This window comes from Salminus brasiliensis, chromosome 1 (assembly GCF_030463535.1).
Source record: "Salminus brasiliensis chromosome 1, fSalBra1.hap2, whole genome shotgun sequence".
Lineage (NCBI taxonomy): Eukaryota > Metazoa > Chordata > Actinopteri > Characiformes > Bryconidae > Salminus > Salminus brasiliensis.
The window spans coordinates 29,480,428-29,492,556 of record NC_132878.1 but is presented as its reverse complement, the minus strand read 5'-3'; the positions used below and the strand labels follow the sequence as shown (position 1 = coordinate 29,492,556).

At 43.6% G+C, this 12,129-nt stretch overlaps 2 protein-coding genes across 2 annotated transcripts; one reads left to right on the top strand and one right to left on the bottom strand.

Moving 5' to 3' along the window:
• Positions 1–1,263: 1,263 nt before the first annotated feature.
• Positions 1,264–4,143, bottom strand: gjb7 (gap junction protein beta 7). Its single transcript, XM_072694493.1, has 3 exons — positions 3,925–4,143; positions 2,606–3,024; positions 1,264–1,405 (listed from the first exon to the last, which is right to left on the bottom strand). Exons 1-3 carry the CDS (start codon positions 4,141–4,143, stop codon positions 1,264–1,266), a joined length of 780 nt encoding a protein of 259 aa, XP_072550594.1.
• A 3,573-nt stretch (positions 4,144–7,716) lies between these two features.
• On the top strand, positions 7,717–10,533 carry smim8 (small integral membrane protein 8). Its single transcript, XM_072676709.1, is given in 4 exon segments — positions 7,717–7,746; positions 7,749–7,782; positions 7,886–7,998; positions 9,999–10,533. Coding segments are annotated over 4 exon segments (336 nt in total). The 3' UTR covers positions 10,158–10,533.
• The last annotated feature ends 1,596 nt before the right edge of the window (positions 10,534–12,129 follow it).

The following is a 12,129-nucleotide window of genomic DNA, read 5'->3' as shown; positions in this document are numbered from 1 at the left end:
CAGTGGGGTCATGCACAATGCTTTGCGGATGCAGCGGGCGGTGTAAATGTCCATGATGGAGGGGAGAGAGACTCCGATGATCCTCTCAGCCGTCCTCACTATTCGCTGGAGGGTCTTGCGGTCAGAGACTGTGTAGTTCCCAAACCAGGCAGTGATGCAGCTGCTCAGGATGCTCTCTATGGTGCCTCTCTAGAAGATGGTGAGAACGGGTGGAGGGAGACGGGCCTTTCTCAGCTTCGGGAGGACGTAGAGATGCTGCTGGGCTTTCTTGGCTGTTCAGTGTGATGGTGCTGGAGATGCTGTTGCCAATCCGGACTGACTGGGGCCTTCCAGTCAGGAAGTCCAGTATCCAGTTGCAGAGAGAGGTGTTGAGGCCCAGCAAGGTTCTGTGGGACAATGGTGTTGAATGCTGAGTTGAAGTCAATGAACAGCATTTTGGCATCAGTGTCCTTCTCTAGGTCGGAGAGAGAGAGATGAGGGTAGTGGTGATGGCATCGATCGTGGAGTGGTTGGGATCATATGCAAATTGCAGGGGGCCAGTGAAGGGGGCAGTTAGGTCTTGATGTTCCTCATGACTAGTCTCTCGAAGCATTTCATGTTGATGGGAGTGAGTGCAACGGGACTGTAGTCATTGAGGCAGGACACTAATAGACTGATGTGTCACACTATTCTCTTTAAAAAGAGACGTTTGGAAGGAGGGTGGATCTTCTGCAGGTATTTTTAGTGACGTCCCTGGATCAATTTTTCCTTGTAGCCCATGTGATTGTGAAAGGGCGAAGACGGGGAGCCTACGTTTCAGAATCGGAATTTGACGTACAGTGTGTGTTCAGAAATGTGTGTTGGTATGATGGAAAATGCACTAAATTACAGTTTATATAATAAAACTGATGGGATGTCATTTTTAAGCCGTTTCAAAACATACTGTACATGCATACCTTATATATACAGACTAAGCAGAGCCTGTAGAATTCATTGTTTGTGTCACCTAAACCCTCCTATTCATCCTTAAGACATTTAGCCACACCCACTCACTCTAAAGCTGGAAGTAGTGTATTTATATTTATATTGTTTTGGTTCATAAATCCACACAGACCTAAATGGAGCTCAGGGGCAAAGAATAATGTTCAAGAGAAATGTAGGATATGGACTCTTTAATGATGGTACATAAATAAACAGATACTTGTATAAACACACCTTATATACACAGTATATACATTTCTGTGTGCAAATGTGCAGAAACTGATGTGAAGTGTAACACACTGCTCAGGTCGGTTCCTTCACCATCTGTTGCGACTGAAGCTCATTCATATCCTCTTTACTCTTGGATTCAGGCTTTGGTCCAGGTGAGCCAAGGGTGGACGGCGGGTGGCAACGACACGTCCCTTTATGATCCACTGGAATGTACCTATTAACAACAATAATAATCATTTTCATTTCAATCTGCAAAAAAAATGGCAAAATGTAATTAGTTATTAAAAAAACAATTAATTAAACATTAAAATACAGTTTGAATGAAATAATGAGAACAAAACTGTTTCTTACAATCCAGACCTTTGGTGTAATTCATTGTAATCAACAGTAGTAAATAAATAAAATAAAAAAAAACTAATAAAAAATTACTAAATAAAACCAACACAAGTAAATTTAAACTTAATCGCTGAGTAAAAGTGCAACAAAAAGTGCGACAGATGTCTAGCAGGTTTGCTATCTGGACCTCTAAATCTGGTTGTGTGAAATGACTGTGAGATGAAGTTAGTGCGGTGACTAACTACAGCAGCAGGATTGTGGAGAAAGCCAAGGGTGGAGTTTTACATCATCAGCAAGTATGGCGACAAGAGAACAACCTGTCTGAAATCATTCACTCCCTTGATGAACTCTGTTCCCTATTAAAGTGCTCCATGTAGTGATCAGGATTTTCACACGTAGGGGATAGTGAGTAGGGCACAGCTCTTGTAATTTGTGCCCCCTTGATGAGAATTTGCCATTGGCGAGTCTATGGTGCTAACAGACCTTTGACATTGATGAGTCTATAGTGCTAGGAGGTCTAAGGTGTTGGTGACTCTACGGTGCTAACAGGTCTTTGCCATTGGCGAGTCTATGGTGCTTACGGACCTTTGGCAGTGCAGATTCTATGGTGCTAACGGGTCTTTGCCGTTGGTGAGTCTAGGGTGCTAACAGGTCTATGCCATTGCTGAGTCTATGGTGCTTACTGGCCTTTGCCGTTGGTGAGTCTATGGTGCTAACAGGTCTATGCCATTGCTGAGTCTATGGTGCTTACTGGCCTTTGCCGTTGGTGAGTCTATGGTGCTAACAAGTCTATGCCATTGCTGAGTCTATAATGCTAACATGGGCACAGTTCTGAACACAGCTCTTGTAAATTGTGACCCCCTAAGTTGTGTAGTGTGAAGAGTACAACAATCTGGCGTAGTGTGAATCTGGCATTACCTGTGGTGCCACCGAGCCACCATTTCTGGATAATCTAAGTATGAGTATGCATATTTCTGACACTGTGTGGAAGTCAGGTTAAAAAAATCAATTCTTGTTTAGTGTATTTCAGACACATCACTGACCACTATCTGAATCACTGAGTGAGAGCTCCACACACCTCTTGCTGAAGCACTTCCAGAACTGCTTGGATATGATGTACAGTGTCTCGGTCACGTTGAGTATGATGCACAGTATAGAGGTGCAGCCCATGATGTAGAGAAAGATCTTCTTCTCTGTAGCTTTGGAGATGTAACAGTCGACCGTGTTGGGACAGGGGCTCTCCTCGCACTGCAGCAGCCGGGGCACGTCAAAGCCGTTGTACAGCAGGTAGAAGGTGGTAAGAGTCCCCACTTCAAAGGCTGTTTTCAGTGTCAGACTGAGCAGATAAGTGCACAACAGGCCCCCATCTATTCTGCCTTTATCCTCGTACAGCTTCCTGCCGTATTTGCTCTCTCTGTGCTCACGGTACGCCACGTGCAGCGCCACCAGCAGGGAAGGCGTTGACACCATGATCAGCTGCAGTGCCCACAGTCGCACCTGAGAGCAGAGGCAGTCACAAAGCACATCAAAAAATCCACTCCACCTTCTGTTCCATTCTGTCTTATAAAGCTGGGGAGCACTCTGCTAACAGGTCTATGCCATTGGCGAGTCTATGGTGCTAACGGGCCTTTGGCATTGGGGAGTCTATGGTGCTAAGAGACTCACCAACGCCATAGACCTATGATGCAAATGGCTATATGATGCTAACAGATCTATGCCATTGCAGAGTTTATGGTGCTAAGAGGTCTATGGCATTGGTGACTCTATGATGCTACTAGGTCTTTGCCATTGCAGGGTCTATGGTCCTAACGGGCCTTTGGTGTTGGTGAGTCTATGGTGCTAAGAGGTCTATGGCATTGGTGACTCTATGATGCTACCAGGTCTATGCCATTGCAGGGTCTATGGTCCTAACGGGCCTTTGGCATTGGTGAGTCTATGATATAAATGGTTATATGATATTAACAGACCATAATATTAACAGGGCCATGGCATTAACATGCTGAGGGTGAGTCTATATTACAAACAGGGCTGTGGCGTTAACATGCTACTCCAACAGGCCAGTCATGCTAACAGAAATATGGACTCTTTACTAACAAGTGGGTCTATGATTGTAACAGGGCTATGCTGGTAACATGTCTATGTGGTTGGTGTGGCGCACCACTACTTGCCACTTGAGCTACCCCACCATGTGGGAGGCTGTCCTGCACTAAGCCAGTAAAAGTCCTTGGGCAAGACTCCTAACACTGCACTGGCCCACCTCTGTAATATGGGTCAGTTCATAGGTCTGATGATAACAGGGCTAGCGTCTGTGCTATTACTCCAATAAGACGAGACCATTCAGAGGAAAGTGGGCTTGAAAGTGTGTGTGTGTGTGTGTGTTTTCTTGCTGTTCCGTGCCTGAGAGATGGGGAAGAAGTGGTCGAAGCAAACGTTCTCACAGCCGGGCTGCTGGGTGTTGCACACAAAATCCTTGTGTTCATCTTTCCACACCTGCTCCGCAGCGGCCACAAAGACGAGGATGCGGAAGACAAAGAGGACGGACAACCAGATCCGTCCCACCACAGTGGAATATTTATTCACTCCACTCAGAACGCTCTCCAGAAAACCCCAGTTCATTGCTGGAAATGCACACGCACACACATACACAATCAAGAAACGTTATTTTACAGTTTGTTGCCATCTAGTCTGAGCAGGACTATAGCAGCAGCAGCAGCTTTTAAGAAAATTCAGACTAGTTTGATTGATCAATGACCCCAAATGCAGCCGGTCAGCCAAGATATGTGATGTCTGATGTGCATCCTTAGCTTACAAGGAGAGATGCTAGGCTAATGTTGCTAACAAACACTGGCCTTATATAGTCACCATTCTCTCCATAAACACACAATGTCTTAATTTATTTGCTAAAGTACGTTATCATTCACATAACGTCCCGCTTTGTAGTGCTATTCCACTTTTGTAATTGGACCACAGCGTGCAGACTGATGCCACATATTGTGCTGAGGTGAAGGTGGTCCGCCGTTCAGCCCTGAGAATATTAGGGTTGGGCAATAAATGGAAAACTAATCAAAACTGATATTCCAAAACCTGTAATCAGCGTAATCTTGCCCATGTTAAGGATTTCTTTTAGTTCGAATTGTGTGTTCACATGATCCGGCCCGTCCAATCTGCGGCATGGAAGCAACATGGAGGTGAACTCTAACACTGAGCCGGTTAATCTCTCATTAATCGTAATCAAGGTCAAATGTTAATTGTGATGTTGATTTGAGGTCGTATCGTCCAGCACTAGTTTATAAACTAAAGGAATCATACCGTGTTTTGAATTCTGACTAATTAGGAGGGATGAAAGGTCCGGAGTTTATTTCAGGTGCATTGATTTTGCATTCAGTAGTTGTTCATGGGAACTGTCATCATTAGACTGGTAAAACCAAACACACCCATCAGAGAAAGCCGAAACTTTATGAGTTGCTAAACAACTTAAAGTGGTTAGCTGTACAGGTGAGCTCAGCAACACCAGAACACCTGGAAGACCACAAAAGACAGTTAAGGTAGGTAAAGGCAAAATTCTTTTCTTGGTGAAGACAAGCCCTTCACAACATCTAGTCAGGTGAAGAACACTCTTGTAGAGGTGGGTGTATCGTTGTCAAAGTCTTAAATCAAGAGACACCATCATGCTTTTCATTCAAGATGCAAATCTTTAAGAAGAGAAAAGTCTGATCAGACTGATAGAAACCATCTGAAAAAGCCACCTATCTGGTTCTTTGGGCAAATGAAACTAAAAAGAACTGGACAACACTGCATCGCCTGTCAAACATGGTGGAGGCATGCATCGCTGCCAAAGGAACTGGGTTACTGGTGTTTACTGATGATGTGACTGCTGATAGAAGCAGGGGGCCGGATTCTGAAGAGCTACACTTTCTGTTCAGATTCAGTCAAATGCTTCAGGACTGATAGGAACATCCTTTTAGCCATCGCACAGCAGTACCATAGAATGTAACTTCCGCATTGAACCCATCTGTGGCATCAAACGCACACACTACTGACTGGAAGCAGTGAGGTGCACACGCGCACACACACCGAGAGTGGTGATCAGCCACATCAGGCACCCAGAAAGAAGCCTGTTGTTGGGTATCCTGCTCAAGGACACCTCTGTAATGTCTCACTCTGCTGACCTCCAGTGCCCTTTACCTGAGGCTCTTCTCCAGCACTCAGGTGCTGTTCATGGTTGGACTGACTAGGACTCCTCTTAAGCGCCTCAGTTTTGGATGTTTTTGGTCAGGTCACTGTGATCCTACCAAGTGTTTAGTGAAACAGGCCTCCCTGACTGTCCTGAAGATGAGTATTGCTATAGCCCTAACAGAGTCTCTCTGCAAACGCAGCCTGCCTCAACCCATATGTTACAACCTCAGCTGTGAATGTAGAGGGAGGTAAGAGCACCCCCTACTCCCTGCTGGTCCAGGGGATCAAACCAGTGACTCAAAACATGCAGCAAATGCAACCCAAGAGCATCTAACGAAAAAGAAATGTGTGTTTTTAAAAGGTCAGGTCAGTCCCCTGACCTCAACTCAATAGAGCAGGTTTTTCGCTTAGTGAAGACAAAACTAAAAGAACCACAAACAAGCAGCAACTGAAGGTGCTTGCAGTATACACCTGGCAAAGTGCCTCAGCGCAGGAAACTCGGCATTGGATGTAAGTGGGTTCTTGACTGCGGGGGCAGTGGAAAATTTGGCTTGATGCAAACTCGTCCAAATAATTATGAATTCAACTGTATAAACAGCACAAACGCAAAGAAAACCTACTATTTCCATGATTACAACCCCAATACCTGCTCCAATTGTCTATTTCTGTTTATTCATCCATTTTATCCAGTTGTGTTTTGTCTGCACTGCCGATGTGAAGCAGCCAGCAGATGCTTCACTCCATTACGTCTCACAGAACTAACAGTGAGTCTGCTAATAAGATGTCAATGTTTTACTCATCACTGAGACACTATTACACTTTTTGATGTGTGTGTGTATATATATATAGAAATATATATAGAAATATAAAGCATCATCCTGACCTTTCTCTGGTTCTCTGTCCGTGCAGCCCTTTAAGGAGGTCTCTCAGTTGAATGCAGGGAAACCCGCTGCAGGCCACGACTCTGTGCTGTTTGGAAGCCAAACGCACCTGGCATGGGTGCTGCACCTGTTTGCTCACCATAGCAACGTCTCTTACGTCTCCAGCTACAGTAAACACAGTCTGTAAGCGGACACCTGTGTTTTACAGCCTTCGTTTTATATATATATATATATATATATATATATATATATATTTTTTTTTATGACACTTCCCAATAAATGTCCCACAGTGCAGCAGAGGTGTGACAAAGCTGTAAACCAAAGAGCTTTAATGGACATTTACTCGTCCACTAAAAGCACACCTGACCTCATACTGTACCGGAGAACCAGCAGCTGTTATATATATATATATATATATTTTTTTATGTGATTATTAGTAGTGGGTAGTAGTAGTATTGTGCGCATAAATGATTTGAACTAGCTAAATAAGGCTGCAAACTGTGTGTGCGTGTGTGTGTGTGTGTGTGTGTCTGAGCTGAGAGGAATGGTCATGCAAATTTAACCACAGGAGTGGGGTGTTTTTACCTGTTCATACATTATGAATAACATCAAGGTCAACCAGCCACACAGAGACCCGAGCAGTCTCTTCTACAGCTGCTTTATTCAGCTCCACTATCATTAACATATGTGGTCATGTTAATACAGACGTGGGCAACAGGGGGCTGGAGTCCAGCACAGTTTGCTGATTTACCTGCGTTAGCAGAGCTACTAAACCTGCTAATTAACAGCTGAGATGAATCAGCTGTGCTTGAGCAGGAAAAGCACAAATGTCATGTAATGAGATATATCATGCATGTAATGGGAGTATGGTGCCTGGTTGGTATTTTATTTTACCCCACAAATTTCCTTATGTCAACTAGAGGACACATTTACACTTCTCTGACATAGATTTTATAATAATAATAATAATAATAATTTAAAAACAGTACAAAATAAAGCATAACTCTTTGTGTAGTTCTTTTGCACTCTTGCAGAATGAAGTGCTTCTGTTTTTTTACTAAAATGGTGCAATTAGAGTTGGGGGCAGTACATGAGTGTAACAGGAGCTGTAGAGCAGTATTCCGGTCAGCAGATGGCGCTGTGGCGCTGCTGCTCTCCGGCTCTGTGTTTTGTTTGGACAGCAGAGAAGAAGCGCTGGGTAAGTAAAAAGGTCGTTAGACTGATGATGAGCTCTGCTTTCATTACAGCTGCAGTTTAGGCCAATTAAAGCTCTGTTCACTGGTTAAATGGTGTGTTTGCAGTGTCTGCAGTGATGGAGCCGGACAGTAAAGAGCAGTACCGCAGTCCCGGACTGAGAGGAGTCAAGAGCACAACTCTGTTCAGAGCAGTGAACCCAGAACTGTTCATCAGACCTGTGAGATGAACCCCTCCAAACACACGCTGTACACACACACACACACACACTATACACACCTTACACACACTATACACACCTTACACACACTATACACACCTTACACACACTATACACACCTTACACACGCTATACACACACCTTACACACACTGTACACACACACTACACACACTGTATACACACCTTCCACTCACTATACACACCTTACACATGCTGTACACACACCTTACACACACACTACACACACCTTACATACGCTATACACACACCTTACACACGCTATACACACCTTACACACGCTATACACACACACACACACTATACACACACCTTACACACGCTATACACACCTTACACACGCTATACACACACACACACACACTATACACACCTTACACACGCTATACACACCTTACACACGCTATACACACCTTACACACACACTACACACACACTACACACACTGTATACACACCTTACACTCACTATACACACCTTACACATGCTGTACAAACAATATACACACACTATACACACACACCTTACACATGCTGTACAAACACTATACACACACACCTTACACATGCTGTACACACCTTACACACACTATACACACACCTTACACATGCTGTACACACCTTACACATGCTGTACACACCTTACACACGCTGTACACACCTTACATATGCTACACACACTATACACACCTTACATATGCTACACACACCTTACACTCGCTATACACACACCTTACACATGCTGTACACACCTTACACACTATTCACACACCTTACACACGCTGTACACACCTTACATATGCTATACACACCTTACACACGCTATGCACACACCTTACACATGCTGTACACACCTTACACACACTATACACACCTTACACACGCTATGCACACACCTTACACATGCTATACACACGCTATGCACACACACCTTACATATTCTATACACACCTTACACACGCTATGCACACACCTTACACACGCTATACACACACCTTACATATGCTATACACACCTTACACGCGCTATACACGCCTTACATATGCTATGCACACCTTACACACGCTATACACACCTTACACACGCTATGCACACACCTTACACATGCTATACACACGCTATGCACACACCTTACATATTCTATACACACCTTACACACGCTATGCACACACCTTACATATGCTATACACACCTTACACGCGCTATACACGCCTTACATATGCTATACACACCTTACACACGCTATACACACCTTACACGCGCTATACACGCCTTACATATGCTATGCACACCTTACACACGCTATAGACGACTTACATATGCTATGCACACCTTACACGCGCTATAGACGACTTACATATGCTATACACATGCCTTACACATGGCTATACACGCTTTACACATGCTATACATACCATCACAGCAATTCATCTAGAACTGTTTATCAGACCTGTGAGATTCACCCCTCCAAACACTCACTATACACACCCCTTAGGCAGGCTATACACCCCTTACACATGCTATACACACCTTTACAGCAATTAATCTGGAACCAATCATTAGACCTGTGAGATTAATCCCTCCAAACACTCACTATACATGCCTTACACACGCTATACACACAGTCACAGCAAGTAGCCCAGACTTATTCACCAAACCTGAGATAAGCACATCTAACACACACTATATACCTTATACATATCACAGCAGTTGATGATCAACTTAATTTACAGAGCATGTTTTATGTGTATCAGCTATGTGTATCATTAAATCTGTTAATTATAACACCTAAACACACCTTACAAAAAAATAACATTGACACATGAGCACAAGGCACATATTCAGACACTGTAGTCTCTCTGCTGTATCAGAACATATTAAATGTATTGTTTTATATCAACCATATCATGTATCGTTGCACCCTTATTACGTTGTGTACACAGTAAAGGTCTTTTTCTCTCTCTCTCTCTCTCTTCCCCAGAATAAGCCAGTGATGGCGTTTGGCCTGGTCACCCTGACACTGTGTGTGGGCTATCTGGGGTATCTGCATGCGGTGAAGGAGAACACACAGGAGCTTTATGAAGCCATAGACAGCGAGGGAGAAAGATACATGCGCAGGAAGAGCTCCAAATGGGACTGAGGGATTCTTATCGGTGGAACCTGCTGCCTGATTCCTGTTCCACAGACTTCTTTCTTTATAATATGATGCAGAAATAATACACTGTAGCGGTGATTGTGTATGAATTGCTGTTTCTCAGCTCCCGGCCTGCAGTCCACCACACACCCCACCCACCCCTGATTCATCTCCAAAAGGACTTTACAGTTCGCTCATAATGAGGCCTATTAGTGTGGATTTCCAGATAAACAGGTCAGAATGATTTTGTGTCTAAACTGTGTTTGTGGTCAGATTTTGACAGAGTCTCATGTATAAGAGTGTGTTTGTCAGTGCTGCTTTGGGCTCTTTAAATGGAAAGTCTGATTTATATTAAATAAAGTAATAAAGTTGTGTATTCATACAGTTTTATCTGTACATGCAAGTGCTTACAGATATTTTATTTATATATATATATATATATGGAAGTGCTGCCCCCACTCCATGTCCAACAACAGACTGAAACCTGCTTATGCTCACATTCCCAACCCATATTGAACCTGTAGAAGGACTAGTGATGTTTTTTCCCCTGAACTCACTACTACTCACATTCACATCCTATCTAAAACATTCAAAGGATTGGAGTGATGTTGGTGGTTAAGTGATATCCTGACTAATGGGGGAGCTTGTTTAACTGTACCTCCTCAGATACCACTGACCTTTAGCTCCTTTCAAAACTGAATAATGTAATCAGCACTGTAACAGCTTAAAAACAGACACCATTTTCCTAATAAAAACAAATAAAAATAGACTTTTTATTATTATAATTCTTAGGAATCAATATGCCTTATATAAATGTCTAGAAGGTTCTCTGACTAATTCTGACCATACCCCCCCCCCCGGCAAGGTTAATGGCAACAGAGCTGTATCAATCACCAAACAGTCTGAAAATCCCATACAAACACTATTAATTCAGTGCCGTTCTAAGCTGTCTGAAGCAGACAAGCTTTCCCACCTAAACTCCTCAAAATATCTGTGTCCAAATAAATCTGACCAGTGAAAAGAGTCTGCTGTCCAACACTGACACACTTATTTTAACACATCAAATCTCAGCCCCATCAAACTCAACATTAACATCACATCTACTTCACATCATCTTTACAGTTACAGTATGTGAAACTACCTCCACCATGTGTGGGGGGCTGTAGTTTAGCCTGGCTAGCTCTCACTGTGGGCTACTGATATGCTTCAAAACACAGCTCTGTTACAGCCACAGACTTCTACAAACTCCTTAGTCACCAATCACACGTGCTATGAAAGAATACACTGTTAGGCTTCAGAAACAGAGCAGTCTTGAAAGGGAATCTGGGGAAATATCTGTCTGACCACTGGGAAAAATGGTGGACGGTGTTGCTGTGGGAATCTGAGAAGATGACCGAAAGCAGGTTCTACTGGAACCTGTTCAGCCACAGAAAATATCCATGTTTGTTTGTCCTCCACTCTCCACTAACAGGCCTGAGGCACCTGAGGCAATACAAAGTAACTTATCCTGTTTGTCCACCAATATTACTGAGAATATTTTTAAGGTGATGTCAACAGTGTGAGAACACACACCAGTGAAGCGTGGAGCCGAAACCGCAACAAACCTGAACCAGACAAACATGTCAGGGTTTCTGAAAGGTGGCCGAACAGAAAGGAAGGAACAGTAGTTGAAGGGTAATGTGGCAGTAATGCCAGACCGCAGTGAAAAAGAGCTCGAGTCAATGACCTACACACACACACACACACACACAGCAGTGAGCTGGAAAAAAGGCCCTGCAGGCAAAACTTATTGTCTGCAACAAAAAGCATATAAACATACCTATAGGCGATCCCTGGCCACTTTATTAGAAACACCTACCTTTATACTTCCACTCACTGGCCATCAGAAACAACTACTGCATGGGTGGACCTAGTACGGTTACAGATGCTTGTTGCTGTTACTGCAAATGTGAGTCGAGCCTTGATGGAAATTATACCA